The 22,098-nt window shown below is 34.9% G+C and overlaps 1 protein-coding gene across 5 annotated transcripts in view; it reads right to left on the bottom strand.

Annotated features, from left to right (window-relative positions):
• The window catches only part of LOC111151084 (lysophospholipase like 1), a 35,043-nt gene extending 14,223 nt beyond the window's left edge, over nt 1-20,820 (bottom strand). For 3 of the 5 annotated variants that reach the window (XM_022508836.1, XM_022508840.1, XM_022508841.1), the window contains exons 1-2: nt 20,720-20,820; nt 15,508-15,607 (exon numbers count right to left, since the gene is read on the bottom strand). In XM_022508836.1, coding sequence (XP_022364544.1) covers nt 15,508-15,607; nt 20,720-20,813 — 194 coding nt within the window. In that variant the 5' untranslated portion in view covers nt 20,814-20,820. Of the gene's footprint in view, nt 1-15,328; nt 15,356-15,507; nt 15,608-20,719 lie in introns of all 5 variants that reach the window. The other 2 variants (XM_022508837.1, XM_022508839.1) reach the window with 1 other exon arrangement.
• Nucleotides 20,821-22,098: the final 1,278 nt, after the last annotated feature.

Raw genomic sequence — 22,098 nt, 5'->3', positions numbered from 1 at the left:
TGTTTCCCACATGGCAAAGTGTGTTTTCCCCTTACGTGGACAGTGAAAACAGGATTTATGTCCTATGCAAAAAAGACCGAGAAAACACAACCAGTGCTAAAAGCACCCATTGTAATTTCGAAGGAATCTAAACCAATGATGACCACAGATACAGAATTCCTCCTGTATTTACTACTCTGACCAAATCAGAGTTGGATGTATTCTCTCACCATCCAAAGTCAGCGAAATAGGAGTATGAAATGTACAGGTAGAAGGGAAAAAAAAACGGGGGGCTGAAAGACATCAAGTGAGATCTCACAGTGCCTCCCTATACATGCTCTAGTGAGAAACATGCTTCCTGGGGAAAGACTAAGTGGAACTTCAGCAAACCCAAAGAGCTAGAAGTAGTCAATTCTTATTCTCTCAACCACTGTTATCAAAAGGGACTCCACAGTCTGTGCAGATCTGCCCTTGAGCAGCAGCCACTCTAGGGGACCAAATGGCTGGTACAGGAGAGAGCGGAACTAATTTTTCTGTATTGGTCATACCACTCCAAAATAAATGGACTTTTTGTGCCTGGAAATCAAGAGGATTATATTTGGACAGTTTCTCGGAGAAACTGAAAGCAGCGCTCATCTATAGAGGATCTTGTTTATTTACTAAAATAGAAGAATGTTATCAATATTACTTTGTAGCATCTTTCTAAAAAACAAATTTTCTTCTGGCTTATGAAGATATATGATATTTTGCAAAGACGGGAAATTATATGTGTGTGCTGTTGTGATGTTTTTCGGATAAATTTGATTCTGCGCACCACTCCTCCTCTCCATTGCTCCTCTCTTCTCCCACTCCTCCCACATCCTGCCTTTCATGCTAGGTAAACCATGTTTAGGATCTGGAATATATCCTTAAATTTTTTTTTTTTGCATATACATTAAAACATGCATCTTTATAGGACATTTTTTTAGAGCACTATTTCCTTTTCAAAAATGAGATAGCCTATTTGCTTCCCCTTTGTGCATCATGCTTTTCCCCTTAACTGTAACTTATGGGTGTCCTTCCTGATAGTTTGAACCCATCCTTTTAAATGGCTACATAATACCATATGATAAATATGTCCCACAGTTTCATCAGCCATTCCCCTAATAATGGGCATTTATTTGGTACACGGGTTTGAGCCACTAAGAACAGTTCTGTGTTAAACGTATTTGCATACATGTTTTTATGTACTGGGGCTTTTAGTCCTGTGGAACAGTCCAAGAAACAGGACTACTGGATTGAAAGATACTAATTTTTATCTTATCAGACGTTTTAAAGTTGCTACCATTAAGACTATAAAAATCCAATTTTGTGCAAGAAAAGAGAACATCCTTTTGTCCACAGCCCTTAGAGCAATAGGTGCTAATATCCTTTAAAATACTAGCATTTAAGGGTATCAACTATAGTTTTAAGTCAACTTTCTGGAAGTATAATTTACATACATAAAAGTAAACACCTAACTACATCGGTCCAAGATCTGCCGATATAATCATCTCCACAATGATACAGAACATTCCCTTTACTTCAGAAAATTCTATCCTGCCCCTTTGCCAGCAATTCCCATGAACTGCCCCAGGCAACCATGGAGTGATTCTTATCACTCCGTATTAGCGTTTCCTGTTCTAGAATTCTACATAAATGGAATTACCTATTTGTATCATTTATTTTTTTCTATTGTGGTTTTGCTTTTCCTATTAGTTTAGGAGAGCACTTGGTCTATAACTGACACTTAAATACTTGTCATTTCTATTTCAAGTATTTTTTAACATCATTTTTACATACAACATTACGTATTTACGGTGTCTTTTGGAAAAAAAATCAGATAAAAGACATTGCATTTGATAGAATCTGTCCTTTAAAAGCAACTGAAATTTCTAGGTCTCCTGATTTAAGAGGCTCTTCCTAATCCATTCATTTTTACACATGGAGCTCAAAAATTTCTAAGATTTTTGTTTTCATTTTTAGATTAAAGTTGTGAAATTTCCTGGAATTTATTTCACACATGAAGTGCCATAGGATTCAAGTTTTTTCTCCCATATGGATACTCAATTGTGTCCATACTATTACTACTAAAAGGAAAAAAAAAGTCTTCCACATAGGTGAAATTCCATCTTTGCCATATATTTAATTTCATAGTTCTGAATTATCTAGTTTCTCTCAATCTAGATTTTGTGAAAAAAATGAAGCCCTGATGCCTAACACATACACTATTTACAATAAATGGACTTCTTTCCAGTGCCTCTAGAATGGTACTCGTTCTATGTTATCCTTGGGGAAATCAAGAAAACAGTAACTGAAATCACATCCTGAGCTGTGCTTCAGGTGAAGAACTCTGGTTGAGAAAGGTTCTATTTTGTTCTACTGAAGTATTTCTCTATCCTTGTGTTAGGATCATACGGACTGTATCGAAGTAGCTTCAGAGTGTACTGTCAAGTTGAGTAATGTTAGTTTATCTCTCCCGACCGTCATCAAGACCAGTGTCTTTTTTTCAGACTCATCCTGCCTATCCTTACGCATCCACTCATTTTTATCTAAGAAATTAATCGCGTATTTAAAAATAATTTCAAAAAATTCTCCTTATAAGTCCTTGTGGAGTTTTAATTAATATTAACTAATTTAATAAATAATTAAGAAATTAAATAAATAATAATTTAACTAATAAATAATTAACTAATAAGTAATTGTCTGGGAATTAACATTTTATGACAAAAAACTGGGAGGAGGGGAGATTTTTGCAGACAGCTCTTCCTAGGACCTGCCTAGGGGCTCTTGTGGGGCTTCTCTTGCATTATTTTCCAGGCTTTCAAGGAGTGCAGAGATGATAAAATTCTGCATCAGATTTCTACCAGGACTCCACAGAACCCACTTTCTCCCTCATTCCTGCAGGCCTTCTGACCTCCGAAGCTGCTTGGCTCAAGAGAGGTAAATAAATTGGAATCAGAAGGGGAGAGAACACAGAAAGCATTCAAGCCTCCCATCTCCCAGAATCCCTTTCTCAGGATTAACTTTCTTAAAGCACTCTGAAAATGAAAGCAGGTGCTTTCCACTAGTATTAATGTCAGTGTCAGACAAAACGAAATACGAAAGTACATTCAATTTGTCACTGGAATCACAATGTTCTGAATCAAAACTGAATATGTAACACTCACTTTAAAGCCTGAATTAGACTGTTACTCTTTTTAATTATTTCTACTTTCCTCTTGATTTTATTCTGCTATTTCTCTAAGTATTTATTTGTCTGTCTAACCACTTAAGTAAGGATGATATCATAGGCTAAAATCTGAATCATTCTGGGAACTCAGCCATTAATAGAAAAAAACGACACTTAACTTTTTTGTCTTTGACAGTGCCTTACTTAATCAGACACTGATGCTCCACGGAGGTGCACTCCCGATGTAAATTTCATGAATATAGGAGTTTTTTGTTCTCTCAATTCTCTAAGAGAATTACATTTTGTTCAAAAGAGATAGTTGGGAAAATTTAGTAAGACAAAGAACATTAGAACTTTTGTGTTAAGAAAATATAATCAAGAATGCAGAATTCTCTTAATATGTTAGAATAACCTTTAAAGGAGGCATAAAAATAAGGCTGTTTTTTAAAACAGCTAAACAAACTGGCACATATGTTATACTCATTCACCTTTTCCCTCAAATAAATCACTTTATTAGCTAGTATAAAACAGCTCAGACATTACCACAATAAATAAATATGCTTAGCAAAGAACATCTGTGTGGCTCCTTAGTCAATCAATCAATCAATCAAACACACTGGTAAAATATTAAGCTGGAATAAAATGTCCAAAGCATAAAAAAACAAAAAAGAGTTGACATTCAGTTTGATACCAAGTTCTGTTTTGATCTGTGTTCTTTAAAAGTTGTAAAATCAAAAGGTCATTCATAACCTTTACGATAACATCACGTGGCTTCAGTCTTCCTCTGTGTCATTTCATAGAACTTCCCCAGCAATCGCCAGGTTCCGGCACATTTCCCTCTTGTTTTCCTTCAAACAGGATGGCCTCATTATTGATCTAGGGGGTTTGCATCTGATACCCTCTCTACCTGGAATGCTCTGTGCCACACTTCTGCATGGTAGGGCTTGCACGGATCATTTAGGTCTCAGCTCAAATAGGATAATGCAATATCCTACTTGAGAGAGAGAGAGAGAGAGAGAGAGTGTGTGTGTGTGTGTGTGTGTGTGTTAGCATGGAGGGGAAATACACTTTAAATTGTTGGTTCAAAGAAGTGTATTCCGTTATCCTATTTACCTGTCTTAACAGAATTTATTACTATTTGAAATGAATATATTAGTTGTTCTTATATTTTCCACAGTAATACACTCAGTACCAAGAACAAGTATTTGTTGAATGATCAATGTCAATAATCATTTGTGTCACTGGAAGTAATTTGGGTCAGATGGAAATAAGAGAATATCTAATATTGGTCTATTTTGCTCTGATTATCTTTTGACTTTGTGTAAAATCCATATTGTGATTTCTAGGAAAAGGTCAAATTTTTCTTTTGTTGCTTAAAAGAAAAAATATTTCTAAGTTCTTACATACTAATAAGCATTTAAGTGTGCTCTTTAAAATAAATACCAAAGAAGTAAAACTATTTCTTCAAAAGAGCTGTTTTTAATAGATTCCTTACCAGTGAAGTGTACTTAAAACACAGATCTACTGGTATCAGGAGAGCGATCTCCCAATATTGCTTCAGATAGGACTCCAATTTCAAGTGACAGAGCAAAAATGAATCCATTATTATCTGCACCTAAATCGAAAGTACCTACCCTGTTCTGGAATACATTTAATAAAAAATATAAACATACACTTCACTGGAAAAATAGTAATAAAAGAGTAGAGGCACTATGCAAATCTTATTACTGTTAAATTTTTCAAAACACCAAGAGCAATTTATATCATCATATAAGTTATTAATTGGCTTGTTAAAAAATTTCTATTATTTTTAAAATGGAAATTCTAATAGTAAGTCCAAACCAAGAAAACCTCTAATTACAAATACAATTAAAGTATGCTTTAGAAACAAAAATCTTTATTGAGCACTTCAATTAAATAGTCCAAATTAACAATGAAAAAAATGAGGCAATATTTTCCACTTAAATCAACACGGCAAGTTAATTGCTGACTTTTACTTAATATGCCCCAACTTAGCTGATTAAAAACATCTATTAAATAGGGTTGAGGAAAAGGAATACCTTATAGTCAAATGGCAATTTACAATTTAATCAAAACATACTGACATGCTGTAATGGACCACAACTTGGTAAATATAATAGACTATTGTTCTCCTTTTAAGTTCTTTAAAATATGTATGACTATTGAAAACAAAAATCATAACTGTGTCTTGATAGAGTTTTCAATGTATGTAAATGAAATATGTATGACAAGCATAATGGGGTGGGGAGGAGATAAAGGAAACTATAAGGTTGTATGTTTCCTACATTTCATGTCAAGTAAAAATCTAACTAGGTGAAAGGTTTGATATGTATCTTATAATCCCTAGAACTGGAAAAAAAATAAAAATAGATAGGTGAATGGAATATTAACAAAATCCAAATTATCCATAAAGAAGATGGCACAGGGAGAAAGAGGAATAAAGAGCTGTAGACTTAAAGTCAAACAACATTATCACTAATTACATTAAATGTAAACGGTCTAAACAAAACACTTAAAAGAAACTATCACATTGGTTAAAGTGAAAAAACAAAGCTCAGATACATGATGTCTGTAAGAAACCTACTTTAAATATGATATAGATTGGCTAAAAGTAAAAAGATGAAAAAAAGACATACTATACTACTATTTCTTGTATGTAAAAATGCATTTAATTTTAGTATCTTGTTCTTGCATCCTGCTATCTTCCTAAATTAACTTATTTCTAGTAGTTATTTAGTAGATTCCTTATGATCTTTGTGTAAACAGTCATATCATCTGGGAACAACGGCACTGTTACTTTCTCCTCTTCAACATTATTCTCTTTATTTCGTTGTCTAGCCTTATTGCACTTGTCTGAACTTCCATACATTGTTGAACAGAATCAAGGACCTCTTTCTGGCCCAGGATATGGGCTCCCTGCTCAGCAGGGAGTCTGGTTCTCTCTTTGACCCTCATGCCACTTGTGCTCTTAAATAAATAAAAAAAAACCTTTTTTTATTTTTTAAAAGATCTCCTTCTGTGTAATCTTTGAGGGGAAGCATTCAATATTTCACCATTAAATACGGTGTTACAAGTTTTTATCAATGCACCTTTTATTATGTTGAGGAAATATCACGCTTTACCTAATTAGCTGAGTTTGATGAACTAGTTAAATGCTTTTTCTGTATCCTCTGAAATAAGCATATTTTTTAATCTTTTGTTTTGTTAACACAGTGATTACACTGATGGATTTTCAAATGTTTAACTTTTCGTTCCTGGGATAAACCCATCTGGTCATAATGTATTATCCATTTTATATGTAGCTGGATTTGATTTGCTAGTGTTTTGTTAAGGAATTTTACATATATGGTCATGAGGGTATTGATTTGTAGTTTTCTTGAATGTATTCGAAATTTGTCGCCATCAGGGTTATACTGGTCTCTTAATATGTGTTAGAAAATGCTCCTGTTTCCGGAATTGTGTTAATCCTTACTTCAATGTTCAATAAAATTTACTAGTGGAATTGGCTGGACCTGAAAGTTTCTCGTGTGAAGGTTCTGATAATGAATTCAATTTCTTTCATAATAATGTAGGTATTCTGATTTTTATTTTACTTTTATGTCAGTTTTGTCATTTGTGTTTCTCATGGAATTTGTATCTTTTCTCTAATTGTTCAACTTTATTAGCATGAAGTTGTTCATGAGAGTTCCCTTTATTGCCTTTAGGATTTGTGTTGATATCCTTTATTTAGTTTCATATTTAGAAATATGTTGTTAATTTCCAAATATTTGGGAGTATTCCAGATATCTTATTGCTGTTGATTTCCAATTTCATTTCATTCTTGTCACAGAAAATATTCTGTACAATCTCAGTCTTCTGCTACTCATTGGTACTTATATTATGGTCTTCCTTCTATATACTCTCTTGGTGACTGTCCTACAAGCTTTTTCAGTAGAGTTTTATAAATGTCAATGTTCAAGGTAGTTTTAGTACTATTACTTATCAAATTTTACATCTGCCTAGCTATTCTTTTTCTAAATTGTTCTATTAGATCCTGAAGAATGAGTATTAAAAGCTTCAATTATGATTGTAGATTAGTCCACTTCTCTCTTTAGTTCTGACAGTTTTCTTTGCATGTGTTTATAAGCAATATAATTAAGTACATGCCTATGGAGGATTATTATCCTCCTTAATATTTACTTTTAGCTTATAAATGTTCACTTTTATCTCTGGTAATACCTTGAAGTATACTTTATTTAATAATAATACAGTAGGTCAGCTTTCCTATGTTTACCGTTTATACAGCATATCTTTTCCTTTCCTTTTGCTTTGTTTTGATTAGTCTTTTCCCAAACTTAAAATTAGTATCTCAAATAATCTCAAGTATTTAATAATAAAGACATTTAAAAAGTTGTTTCCAATAATACATTATATATTAACTGAATTTATATAAAAGTAAATTTAAAAAATAAAAAGTCATCTCTCACAAAGATGTTTTTAAAATTCCACTTTAGATTAACCTTAATTTTCCAAAGTAAGAGCTCTCAAATTTTGATGCAGAAAAACTACACAGGGAGGCAGATGACATCCAAACCTGCTTCAGTTTTCAGAGGTGGGAAAGAAGATTCTGTAATTTTTTTAATATAACTATGCTGGTATACTTGAGTACAAATGGTTGGTAGACACTATAATCTACTTACATTAGAAGTGGTGCTCCTTAAATTGCAAATTATGAGCTCCATCTCATACCTGGTCAGTCAGAATCTAAGAGATTGTAACCTAAAATATCCAGATTTTAATAATATCCCAGATAATTCTTACTGGGCACAGTATATTTTAAAAACAATTATCTTCCAGTTTAAAATTTTAATTTCCCATTAACTGTAAAGCTAAAAAAAAAAAAAAAAAAATCCTTCCAATTGGGTACTGACTCATGAACATTGGGGCCAGTATGCTAAGTTTAAGATGCCCCAAACAAAACACATTGCATGTTCAATATTCTCATAGATTCCTACCTTAACATCACTGCCTTCACCTTTTCCCAGATTTTCAATTTTTCCCAGCCTATGCTGTGTGAATCTCTCTTGAATTGAATGCTTGTGTTACATTTCCACCACAGTAACCTAGTTCAGACTTTTATGATTGCTACAGCAGTGGATCTTACCTCTGGCTGCATACAAGAATCAGAAATGAAGCTTTTAAAAATCTTTCTGCCTTGGCTACATCCCAAGCCAATTAAATCAAACTCTCTGGGGGTAACAACCAGATGGAATCACAGATAAAATACAGGACACCAGTTAAATTTTAATTTCAGATAAACAATAAATACTTTTTATTTTATAAAAAAATACTATTTTTTATATTTATATTTTATATTTATATTTATACTATTATAAGTATGTCCCAGATATTATTTCTTTATTTGCTAAATAAAGCTGGCAACCCTATACTCTAGCATCTGTAATACTTTAATCACTGAAATGTATGTACATGATCAGCACCCCATATATATATATAACCTATTGTGAGTTGGAGTTTAACAATTCTGAAAGTTACTGCCTTAGACCAAGGGTCAGCAAACTTTTCCTGGAAAAGCCAGAGTAAATATTTTAGGCTCTGTGGACCATATAGTCTCTTTGGCGACTACTGAAATCCCTTTTGTAGCACAAAAGCAACCACAGATAATAGGCAAATGAGAGAGTGTGGTTGTATTCCAATAAAACTTCATTTATAAGAATAGGTGATTGGCCATATTTAACCCACAGGCTGTAGTTTGCTGACCCTATTCTAGACTATCAGATCATTTCAGATTTCCATTTTGTTATTCAATATATTCATTATTTTTCTCAGTTTTACAACTGCTAGCCCAAATATTCCTTGAAAATACAACCCACACACATAGGCTTGGAAAATTTCTTCAAGGATTATCAGCAATTAATTCTTTGGATAATATTTCTACATCCTGTCCACAAGGATATCACAGATTACTATTAATAACTAACATTTATTTGATACTTATTTTATGTCAGACATCATGCTAAGGATTTACACATATATTCAGTAACATCACATATTCTCAGGACAACTCTTTGAGGTAGATACAATTATTACTTCCATTTTGCACTTCAAGAAAATGGGACACCAGTAAGGGTAAAATACCTTGCTCTCAAGATCTTAGAGCACTTAAGGAGAGAAATCCAGATGGAAGCCAGAGCCTGCTTAATCCAAGGACCGTATTTTTAACCACTGTACCATGATAATTCTATGTATCTTCAACAGCCTACTGAACAATATTATATCTCGAATATTTCCCTCACCTATTGTCTAACACTGTGGCAAAAATGAGGAGTATTACAGTACTGGTTCTTACTTACAATGCATAAAATTTGAAAACTCAAAAAGTTAATGACTAAAGGATTTTGGATATCTAGTCCAAATTGTTCATTTTAGACATGTGAAAATTAAGACCCAGAACTGATCAATTTTTCATTAACAGCCTTCACAATTTTATTTAAAATAAGAATTAGATGACATATTTCTAGAAGCCTTCACTTTTCCTCCTTAACTGAAGTTCTGGTTTCTCCAAGACTCCACATTGTATAGCACGTATCACATTGCTGATTCAAAGTAATCAGAGGAATCACAAGTGATTCATTGCTTATATATAACTATATTGTCACTCTGGATATGTATCACATAACTTTTGTGAATATATAAAATATATATTTCATATATATAATATATAAAATACTTAAATATAAATGGATATTAATATAAATATAAATATATAAAATACTTAAATATAAATGGAATGAAATGAATAAAACATAAATGTAACTATACATATTTCTAAACCTTATATCCATTAACTAAGCTTAGATATAATCAAAAATTAGTACTCTGTTCCTGTTTTAATACTTCCATGTATTTTTCTTCTCAGTCTGTTATATTTTAGAGGTTTTCAAATTATAAAGTAGATATCATTGTAAAAGCAGCAATTTTGTGATTAAGAAAAAATACTTAAAGAATTTTGAGTGTACAAGGAAAAAAATCACATATCTATCTATATATATTTTTACCTAAATACATCAGTAAACTGCTAAGCTGAATTAGTGATACTGAAAGCACTGTTTATTTGATAACTGATAGATAACCCTTAGAAAGCCTCAGTAATAAAATTAGAAACTGTTAAAATAAATTAATGCTACTAAGTGTTTGGTGAAATGGGTATCCTGATACACTACTGGTAATAATGCAAACTGTCCATTCTTAGAAAACAATTTATAAGAGTTAATCCCCTGGACAAAAAGAAACTGACTGTAAGGCCTCTGAGTACTTTCTAGGAATTTTTCCTGAAGGAAAATCAGAAATAGGATAAACAGATATACATAGTGGTAAACTGAGGATAAAAACTAAGTCTACAACAGAATAAATTTTAAAGAATATTCTGTAGCTACTAAAGCAGTTTTCTGTATTTCAACACAAAATCATCACAGGAAGAAATCATCAAATACAGCATTAGGTGAAAAAAAGGAAGAATTTATAATTGTATGTTTAGTATGAACTCACATTTGCAAAACTAAATACACCAGACATTACAGATGTTAAAGAGAGGATGAGAATCTTAACAGTTGCCACGTACTTTTTATAATACTTGTGGTTTACTCAAGTTTTTACTTTTAGTTAGGAAAATGCAAAAGGTTTCCAAAATGTTGTTCCTCTAGGATAAATTTTTATTAACTATATTTATATAAAATCACCACTAACAGTTCTAAAATCTGAGGGCATTAGGGCTGTACTGATTGAATAGCCTGGAAAAGGGATACCAAAAAGAGGCCAGATGGTCAACAGGAGTCATAATACCTACCCACCAAACATAATTTAATGGGAAAAAACTAAGAAACGACCATCTGTGGGACAGAAAATTAGGCCTAAAAATATGAAAACCCTTAAAATGTATTACATTTAATTCACAATGAAATTAAGGAAGCATCGTCACCAATTTCAATAGGACAAGAGAATAAAATATTATTGAACAGTAAACACTATCTAGTGTCTTTACTACTTCAATGCCGCTAACGCCCCTGTATTAAGTAAAAAATAATCTGGAAATACATTAAAACAGCAAGGAAATAGCATATACCAAAAGTACAATGAGATGTAAGATGAACTAAAACTGAAAAATCCTCAGTCAACAGAGATATGGTTCAAATTTGAAAATGAAAATAGTTCAGATCTTGTAATTTTAAATTACATATTAAATACAGTTTCTAATTGCTCTGAGAGTCTGAAACATCTGGAAGTAAGACTTGCTGATTTCTGCACTATTCATAGAACAAAAGAAAAATGATTTCACAGTAATGTTGAACTAGATTTTCTAATATAATAAAACACTGAACCAGTTCTTGCTTGTTATACTTGCCTGTTGTAAGATCCCTCCTTGACATTTGGAAGATCATAAAATCGAAAAGTCTGGAGCCATTGGTAATCCTTGATCAGTACCATTTGATTTCCAATGTGCGAAAGGACCAAAGAAATACAGCAGAGCTACAGAATGTACAACTTACTAAATATCTGACACAAAATAACTTTGCTAGGTCAATTGAGGGTTCTGGTACTTACATTTGAGAGCAAAAAACACTTACAAACTCACTTGATTTGTATATTGACAGCAAATTAACTGGCATTACTATCCTTAATCATACGTGTTTCATTTCACTCTCTTATTTGATGCCTCTCATCAAGGATAGAGGTCTGAGATGTAATAGCCCATGATGCAGATCTATAGATCTTACTTATAGTAAAAACATATATACATATATACTCTTTCTGAAAATTTTTGAAAAGTTCTTGAATTCCTGAATGGGAAACTGCAAAGTTTATTCAATTGTGAGGTTTTTATTTCTTCATTTTAGGAATCTTAGAGCCAGTGAAAACAGGGAAGCAAAGCTTCACAATCCCATGCTCTCAAGAGTAAATTCTGAAGGCAAGTGGAATTTTGTATTTAATGTTTCTGACCTCGAGTAATTAAATCTAAAAATAAAGAAAGCCTAGTACATAAAGACCTGTTCTTAGGTGCAATCTCAACTTCTTTTTGTATTGATTTGAAGACAATGATGCCATTCATACTTTAATTACCTCAGATATTTGTTTTTCTAAAATATAAACAGCTGACCACACTGCAACCTTTTTTTTCCCCCCCTAATGGAGAACCAAGATACTAATCATCTGGTGCGTGCAGGAATAGAGGTGTAATTTAAAGCAGGGTTTCTCAGCCTGGGCACCACTGTGATTTGGGGCTGGAGAACTGTCTGTTGCGAGGGCTGTCCCATGCAGTGTAGGACATGCAGGCGCATCCCAGGCTTTTAGCCGGGAGATGCCCGGAGCCTCTCAGGCTGCCTCTCCTGCCATCCGTGACAACCAAAATGTCTCCCAAACACTGCAAATGTGCAAATGTTCTGAGGGAGAATCATCCTTGCTTGAGAACTATAATTTAAATCATCTCATCATTAAAAAATAAAAAAAAAAAAGGAAATCTTACAAGTTCAAGCACTATAACCCATGAGAAATCTAAGTGAAAATGATGATTTGATCTAGGAGAGTCTCCCTCACACATTATAAATGTATGGGACCTCCTTTTTTAAAAGTCTGAAATTACATTGCCCAAAATGGTAACTCCTAGCCACATGGAGCTATAAAGCATTGCAACCTATAACTAGTTTAACCAGTTACTAAACTTTTACTTTTATTTTATGTAATTTTTTAATTGAAGTGTAAGTAACATACAGTGTTCTGTTAGTTTCAGGTATACAACATGCTTCAACAATTCTATACATTACTCAGAGCTCACCCGATATATGTAGTCACCACCTGTCAAATGTTATTACATTATTGACTATATTCCCTATTCATCTCTGTGACTTATTTATTTTATAATTGGAAATTAGTACCTCTTAATACCATTTACCTGCTTCACCTATCCCCCACCCACTTCCCCGCTGGCAACCATCAGTTTGTTCTCTGTATTTAAGAATCTGTTTTTTGGGGGTGCCTGGGTGGCTCAGTCATTTGGGTGTCTGCCTTTGGCTCAGGTCATGATCCTGGATCGAGCCCTGCTGTGGGCTCCCTGCTCAGTGGGGAGCCTGCTTCTCCCTTCCTCCCCACTTGTGCTCTCTCTCGCTATCTCTGTCTCTCTCTCTCAAATAAATAAGTAAAAAATCTTAAAAAAAAAAAAGAATGTTTTTTGGTTTGTTTCTTTGTTTGCTGGTTTTATTATATTCCATATATAAGTGAGATCACGTGGTATTTGTCTTTCTCTGACTTATTTCACTTATCATAATACCTCTAGGTCCATCCATTTTGTTGCAAATGGCAAGATTTCATTCTTTTTTATGGCCGAGTAATATTCCAGTGTGTGTGAGTGTACACACATACACGCACCACATCTTTATCTGTTCATTTATCGATGGCACGTGGGTTGCTTCCATATCTTGGCTACTGTAAATAATGCTGCAATAATAAACACAGGAATGCATCTATCTTTTCAAATTAAGAGTTTCTGCTTTCTTTGAAGAAATAATTATTTATTTAATATAAATTTAATTGATCGATCAGCATCCAAATGGAGAAATGTTGCAAATGTAAAATATATACCAGATTTCAAAGATTTAGAATGAATAAAAGAATGTAATTTATCACTTTATATTGACTACATGTTGAAATGAAAATATTTTGGATATAATTGGTTAAATAACACATATTTTAAAATTAATTTACTTGTTGGTTTTTCCTTTTTTTAATGCGGTGTCAGAACACTTAACTTTACATGTTAGCTCATATTACATTTCATTGGTTCGCATGGTCCAAAATGTTTCATGGTCTGTTCAAATACATACTGATGATGAAAATATATAAGACCCCAAAGATACCATGAATTCAGTAAAATATTTCAGTGATTTTATATTTTACTGATATTATATTTTACTTAAACACAACAGCACCCACAAATGATACTGAGTATCCATGGAGATTTTTGGATTCTCAGAAATATTTTGGGCCTAAAGTTTGAAATCCACTGGTCTGGAACATGTATCAATACTGCTGATAATATAAAATTCATAAGCTGAAAGCATTAATTCTAGAATCTGTTTCCAATGATCTTCCATTCAATTTAGACAATTATGTTTATATTTAGGCTGAAATGAACTTATCTTTCCCATCTCCATAGGAATACCACTGTCCTTCTCCTTCCAAACTTCACTAAAATGAATAGCAAATGACAAGCTCTTTTGACATTTCAAAGGCATTTAACAGAAACAACACAAAAATAACCCCTTGGTCAGTAGGTCTTTTATTTGCACTACCAAACTACTAAACTCCTTTAAAATTATATTAACTTTTTTAAAAAATCTTAAATTTTATGACAAAATTATTTTATTGTTCTACCTCTTTCAATTCTATCAACTAAGTAAGTAAAATCTTACTTACTTACTTACTTACTAAGTAAGTAAAACCTTAATGGCACATAAAAAGGTCCTTGAAGTTCTGGTTCTGATTCTCCTTAACACTAAGTTAACAGAAAAATAAGAACAAAATGCCTGTGTATAAGCACACAGAATAATTAATAAGGATAAATCAAGAAGAGATAATGGGAAATCAGAGGGGGATGCAGAGCTCAGTATATAATTTTGGTTACCCAAAAAAGGATTTGCAAACCCCAGTTTAAAGTATGTGCTCAGGATAAAAGCCTATGCAGATGCTAACTTAATAATTATAAAAAGCAGTATGACTTCAAAACTATACCAATCTCATGACTGTGCATTTTATTAAACACATTTATGGGTTATATAATCTAAATATTTATTAAGTAGTCAATTCCATATTCCTATTATGGTTTACAGATTCAAAAAACTTAACATTGTTTTTAAATCTTTTTAAGTGTAGAAAGATGCCACAAAACACTTTGCCTGAGATTATGAACTCTGGCATAACTAAATTATTAGAAAGCTTATACTTGTTGGGAGCTATTAGCTTCTTTTTGGGGTAAACGAAGGGAAAAAAAGAGAATTTGAAAGATGAGCAATGTGCAGGGCCAGAGTGCTTAGGACAAATTTTCAGAGCTTCAGGGAATGTTTTACAAAGAGGAAAGAAATGACTTGCCTCACAAAACTTGGACCCACTGTGGAACTGGGGAGAAAAAAAAGTTCTAGAAAGAAAGGTACCACAATTCAAAATACTTTAAATACAGAATGAAGTTTCAAGAACATTTAGCTGGTGTATCTGTTTATGTACATTCTATGCCACAGTTACACTGAGCAGTGAGATAAATTACTACATACCTGGGAGGGGCTGTTGGATAAATAATTTTTATGTGTTGGAATGTTAACTCTTGATTTAAAACCTGCTGGATCCATTTTCTCAATCCTTGTCCAGAATCACCTGATGGATCACAAAATATCAATTAAGACAAAACATTTTGACAACACAGTGTATTTAAAAGCATTCTATAACTTTCATATCACACAGAGGCTGGAACAAGGAATATAAAAAAATCTCCATATGTAAAAATAACTGCACAGAAGCCAATTTATCAACATGAATTAATTGATCAGGCATTAATAACTAAAAATAATTTAGAAAGTTTTACTCCTAACTTCACCACTGATCACTTTAAAGACCTTGTTCAAGTTTGAGTTTCAAGTTTCCTTGTTTGTTTAAAGGGTAAAACAGGCACAAATAGATGAAGTAAATTATTTTCCTAAAAAAATTCTGTATCTGATTTTAAACACTGTCGTTTCTTATCTTACCTGTAAAAATAGTAAATTTCTGAAGCAAATATAAACTTTTGTAGATGGAACGATCTAAAACAATTTTCTTGGTTAAAATAACAAGATCTTTCAAAAGGGGTATTTAGCAAACTTTATTTTTAACTTGAAGAAATCTAAATTTAATTTTGATAACAGGTTTATGTGATGTAAAATAACGATTATACATCCCAAGGCTGAAAAATAACCAAAATCAAGAATTAATGTATAATTAATAACCATAAAAACCATATAAAAAATAACCAAAAGCAAGAATTAATGTATGGATATTTCCATTAAAAAATGGAAGGAAATTAGGTCCATGTTATATAGTCCTGAAGAGGAAATTTTAAAGGTAACAACTTTTAATTTTTTAGATCAGCTCATTAGACATCAACTCAGAGTCTATCTACGGAATACCTATTACTGTGTCAGGCACTGTGTTCACTGCTAGAGAGGCAGTGATGGCAAGATAAGGAAGAAAGAGTCCCTCCTCTCACTGAGGACACAGTTTACTGTGAGAAACACACACAAGTCAAATAATCATACATGAACATGAAAGACAAATATAACCACTGTGAAGATGAGACACTTGGTGCTGCCATGGTTTACTACATTCAGAACTGACCCAGCTAAGGAGTTCAGGAATAACATTAGAAGATAAGCTCTGCAAAGCAAAGTTCAGTTTGTATTTTAGCCACTGAGCTATTTGTTTATTTAATGCCTAGATCACAAATGACACAAACTGACCCAGTTTTCAAGACCTACAGGATGGTGAAAAGTGAGCCAAACAAGAAAAGAGCATTTTGGACAGAATATGGCAAATGCTAAGATCCTTTACAGGATGGAAGAGGAGGACATCTAAGAATGAGGGAAAGAGTGGTGAGCACAAGAAGAGGCTGGAGAAACTGTAGGGATGTGGCAAATCCTAACAGCGTGGAGTTACTTTTTGGCAGAAAGGTGGCTGTCTTCTAAGGGTCACTCTGGCAACTGTGTGACGACAGAAGGGACAAAAGTAGGTGTGGGGAGATCAGTTAGGAGGCGACTGTCCAGATGACAGATGCTTAAATTAGCGATCTAGCAATGGCATGCACGGGAATAGGTTTAAGGATACTTAGGAGAGAAAATAAATAGGTATTGGTAATAGATTAGTTATAAGGGCAATGGTGGAAGGTTTCAAGGATGACAGCAAGGTTTCTGGCCAGGATAACTGAGTGAACAATGGAACTAAACACTGAGATAGGAAACACATGAATCAACAGGTCTACACTCGCTATACTGCCTACAAGGTCCTCTACCTGGGGTTGAGCAAACTATAGCCAACTGGAAGACAAAAGCCCAAAGCCTTAAGCTATGAATGGTTTTTATATTTTTTAAAGAGTTGCTAAAAAAAAATAAAGAAAAAGGAGAAAAAGGAAGGGAGGCAGAAAAGAAAAATGTGAAAGAAACCATATCTGGTTCACAAAATCTGACATGGCTGCTACCTGACCCTTTACAGGAAGTTTGCTGACCCCTGCCTCCTACCACCTGCGCCAGGATCCTCTGGATATCCTGGCCTACTCCTCTCTCTCAGTCAGGGAAAGTCAGGGAAAGTCAGGGAAAACGCCTGACTTGCTGTTCCCATGAATGTCAGGGAGCCTACCTCAGGGCCTCTGTCCTGCCTTCTCCCTTGTCCGCAACCGTATAACCCAACACCCACATGATTCACTCACTCAGGTCTAGCTGCTGAAGTACCACCTTCATAGTGAGGCCTACTCTGACCACCTTAGTTAAACTATCACCCCCAATACCTCCCATCCTCCTTGTCTTGCTTTCTCTTTTTTCCACAGAACTCACTACTATCCACTATATAGTATTTCCTCCAATGGAATGTAAACTCCACAAGAGCCGGGACTTTTTGTTTGTTCCGTTCATTAATACATGCCTGGAGCCTAGAACAGTGCCCTGCACAGTGGCCATATAATAGATATTTCCTGAATGAATGGATTATTAAATGAGCGATTATGAGGCAGTTGGATAAACATGTACAGAACTCAAAGGAAAATTAAAATAGAGACACAAATTTATGTTACCATATAGAGGAAAACAGAATCCTCAGGCATATGTGCACATTATCCTGCAGAGAAAAATGCAAAATGAAAAGAGACCACAGAACCAAATTCTGAGAAGCCCCAACATTAACAGACAGAACAGAATGAGACTGGAAAATCAATTATAAGGAGTAAACAGGTAGTAAGTACCAAGAAAGTGTTTCAAGAACATCGAATGTTGCGGATGGTTCAAATAAGAAGATGACTGAAAAATGTTCCCCACGTTTAGCAACACAGCAGTTACCAGTAAAGTTACTAGTAACTTCACTCAGTGCCAACTCAGTTTGCTTTGATTTACTGCATGGGGAAAAAGCAAGATATGCATAATTAGGGTCTGTGTGAACCTTATAGCGCAGTTTGGGAACTACAAATTAAATTTGGGAATTACAAATAATGGATACCATTAAAAGAAGTGCCATAATGTTCTAAAGGAACATACAACAGAGTGAATTAATCTAAACTGGGAAGCTGAATGAAGCTAATTAAACTATTACTTGCTTTTATCGTCCTGAAAGAAGGTACCTATTTGGTATTTTAGGTGTAGGAATGGCTCAAATTAAGTTGGCTATCTATTACTCACATTCCTACACCTTCTTCTATGACTACCATACCATAGCGGTAGCCTAGGAGAGAACTTCAGCCTTTTAGGATTAAAAAAAAAACAAAAAACAAAAAACAAAAAACAAAACAAAACAAAAAAACTGCCTCTGAATATACTTTTCCAACCTTGAAAAGCAAAACTTAATGCTACAAAGTAACATCCATTCATCCATTCACAAGGCCCACTTTTTAAAAAGCCTGCACTTTATTCTAAGAGCATGTAACAACTATTAAAACTGGTTTGTCTGTATTTAGATTAACCAGAACCCAAACACCTATAATATAACCACATATAATAAGTCTAATGTAAAATCATACTACTAGTATGGGTTTTAAATTTACTGCAGTGGAGGTCTAACTATGTGGAAATTGTATTTCATTTGCATAATTAGCAGAAGAATTCTTTGGATAAACTCTGTTCCAAAGTACAAAAGGAAAAAATATATATTTGGGGTTTATAATTTATAAAAATATAAGTAATTTGAAAAGAGTAAGGATGGTACTTTAAGCAAAGTGGCCCACGGGAAAAAAGAAAAGTCTAGGAGTATTTCCTAACAATATTACAAAACAATTATTTATTACAAAAGCTACAGTATCTGGGAATTTCTGGATGCTTATAAATGAACCCCCATGGATCCCCAAATAGTACCAGGAACAGTCTCTTAGTTGTAAGGCTTTGGTGTCCTCCTAGACACCTCACTTCACCATTCTAAATATATTTCATTAGCGAAGTCCTTCCTGTTAAACATCTTTGGTCCATTTCTTCCCTATTTCCAAAATGAAACAGCTTAGCTCAGAGTTTTTCCACCTTACCCTTCCGGAGTCAGAGAGATCTGGGTGTGAATCCTAACTCCACTACCACTCACAGCAACAGTCAAGTGACCTTGAGCAAGCTGTTCAACTTATCAGGGCTCATTTTAAAAATGAGAATACTTCCCATAACTGCCCATTTCCAGGTCTCCACCTTGTACCTTTCCAATCCCCTCCACTATATTCAACTGCAAGTCTCAGCTCAAAGCCCATGTTCTCAGTCAAATTGGTAAAATCTCAGCTCTTCTTCTTCCAAATGCCTTAATATGCCTAACCACAGTTTTTTTCCTTACAATTCTCTTGGCAGTAAATCATGTACCATCTTGTGATCTCCCATCCACTGCTGACTCAAACTAATTGAATTGTTTTTGTTTTTAACTTTAGGTAGGCGCCCTGAGGACACTGGCTGCATCTCATTTCTTTAAAAAAATATTTCCCAAGAACTTACCCTAGGCCAAGCACTAGGGATGCAGAGACTAAAATAAGGGTCCTTACTCTTGAGGAAGGGAAAGTGAAGTGGGAAAGACAGGCTTAAGTCATTACAGATGAGTGTAAGGAAAGCTATACAGAATTAAGCACACACACCAGTAAGGGCGGGCAGTGGAAGGAAGGTATCCGCCCTGGGGACTGAGAGTGGACTCTGTGCTTTTATCTCGGGGGTTTCAGGACAGGAACGGGAAAGAGGAAGAAGAAGGGAGTAGCAAGAAAGAGAGGAAAGGGAGAAAGTACTCCAGCCCTGCCACAGCGCCTCGCAGAAAGGACATAAATATTAAGTTAACTGTCTCAACTGTCCACAGTGGTACGAGAGACTGGAAAAATAAAGTGGCAAATAATCTAAGGCGGTTGAAAATCCCGATCACTAATAGCTGACGCTGGAAAGTACTAAATCATTGGTGTCTAGTAGAAAACTTACCTTACTAACTTGCTTCGTTTAAACTCGAGGGAGAACAGTGAGGGGGAGGGGACGGTAGCAAGGGTTGCAATGGAGAGAGTGTTGCGGATGGACGGATGGCCCAGTGGTGGGACGCAAGGGCCATCAGGGAGCACGATGGGCCCATGATCGAAAAAGGGAATACACGGTGGAGAAGGCCCTGTGTCCGCAGCCGCGGGGTTAGCGAGGCGAGGGCCGCCCTCCCCGAGTCCACTGAGCCCTGTCGAGGCCCAGCGACTCCTCCAATAGGGCAACACTAGGGGACCCCAGAGGACGATTCCCAAGCAGAAAACTAGGATGTAAAACTGTAATCCACCTGAGCCGTGCAGGAAGATCAGAGAGGCGCTGTGCCTCCCAGCCGGCGACACGATGCAACGCTGCAACCGAACTGAACCCGACACAGACGCCATCGCTGCGGCCCGAGGAGTTCCGTGGGCCCCGCCCCTCCGCTGCCCCGCGGGCCCGCGCCCTTAGGCACGCAGAGGGCGCGCCTGGGTGCGCGCATGCGCGGTGGGGCTGGTACGGTCTGGCCTTTGAGTCCGGTCTGAGGCATCTCTTGCTTCCCTGTGAGTCTGGTTTTGCAGAGGGTTGTTTTGTGCAGGTGTCAGATTCGGTAAGGCTAGTGGGTACATTTATTTGCTGCAGGATTTTTAACTGCAGCCCTGAAATTCAGGATTGTCTTTTTATTTGGAGAAATATTGGTGTTATTATGTTCACAGTTTAACAAATAAAATCATATTTTACCTTCCACTTTGGGCCTTGAACCGGATGTTTGTAGCTTTTTATACACAAAATAAGACTATATAACTATATTATATAACTATATAATAATTGTAGTTTTAAAAAATAGTTTACACAGCAGATCTAAGGAGGTACGTTTCACACCCATTAAGTTGATTGTTACTAGAAAAACAAAATAAATGTTGGTGATGATGTGCAGAAATTGGAACCCCTGTGCGTTGCTGATGGGAATGAAAAATAGGGCAGCAGCTGTGGAAACAGCTTAGTTGTTCTTCAGAAAGTCAGATGATTACCATATGATCTAGCAATTCTACTTTTAGTTATGTATGAAGAAATGAAAGCAGGAACTCGGACAGATATTTGTACAGCAGTGTTCATTATTCACAAGAGCCAAAAGGTAGAAGCAGCCCAACCAGCCATCAATGGATGGATGGAAAACAAATGTAATTACGTACAATGGAGTATTATTCAGCCTCAAAAAGGGATGAAATTCTGATGCATGCTACAACACACATGAACCTTGAAAACAGTACACCAAGTGGAATAAACCAGACACAGAAGGATAAATATTGTGTGATTCCACTTAGATGAGATACCTAGGATAGGCATATTCCTAAAGACAGAGAATAAAGTAGCAATTATCAAAAGTAAACAGTAAGGGGAAATGAGGAGATGTTTCGTGGGCATAGGGTTTCTGTTTGGGGTAACAAAAAATTTCTGGAAATAGTGATGATGATTGTACAACATTGCGAATGTACTTAGTGTTACTGAACTCTACACTAGAAACTCATTAAAATGGTACCTTTTATGTTATGTAAAATTTATCACAATTTTTAAACTACCAAAAATGAATGGAATTATCTTCTATATAAAGACCTAACCATAGACATCTTTTAATAGGAAGGACTGTAGACCCAGGAAATGGCTCTTTCCTCATGTAAAACTTATCAGACA

Source organism: Enhydra lutris, unplaced genomic scaffold (genome assembly GCF_002288905.1).
Source record: "Enhydra lutris kenyoni isolate GAN:26980312 unplaced genomic scaffold, ASM228890v2 scaffoldscaffold25, whole genome shotgun sequence".
Lineage (NCBI taxonomy): Eukaryota > Metazoa > Chordata > Mammalia > Carnivora > Mustelidae > Enhydra > Enhydra lutris.
The sequence above is the reverse complement of the archived record's forward strand: the minus strand, read 5'-3'. Positions and strand labels throughout refer to the sequence as shown.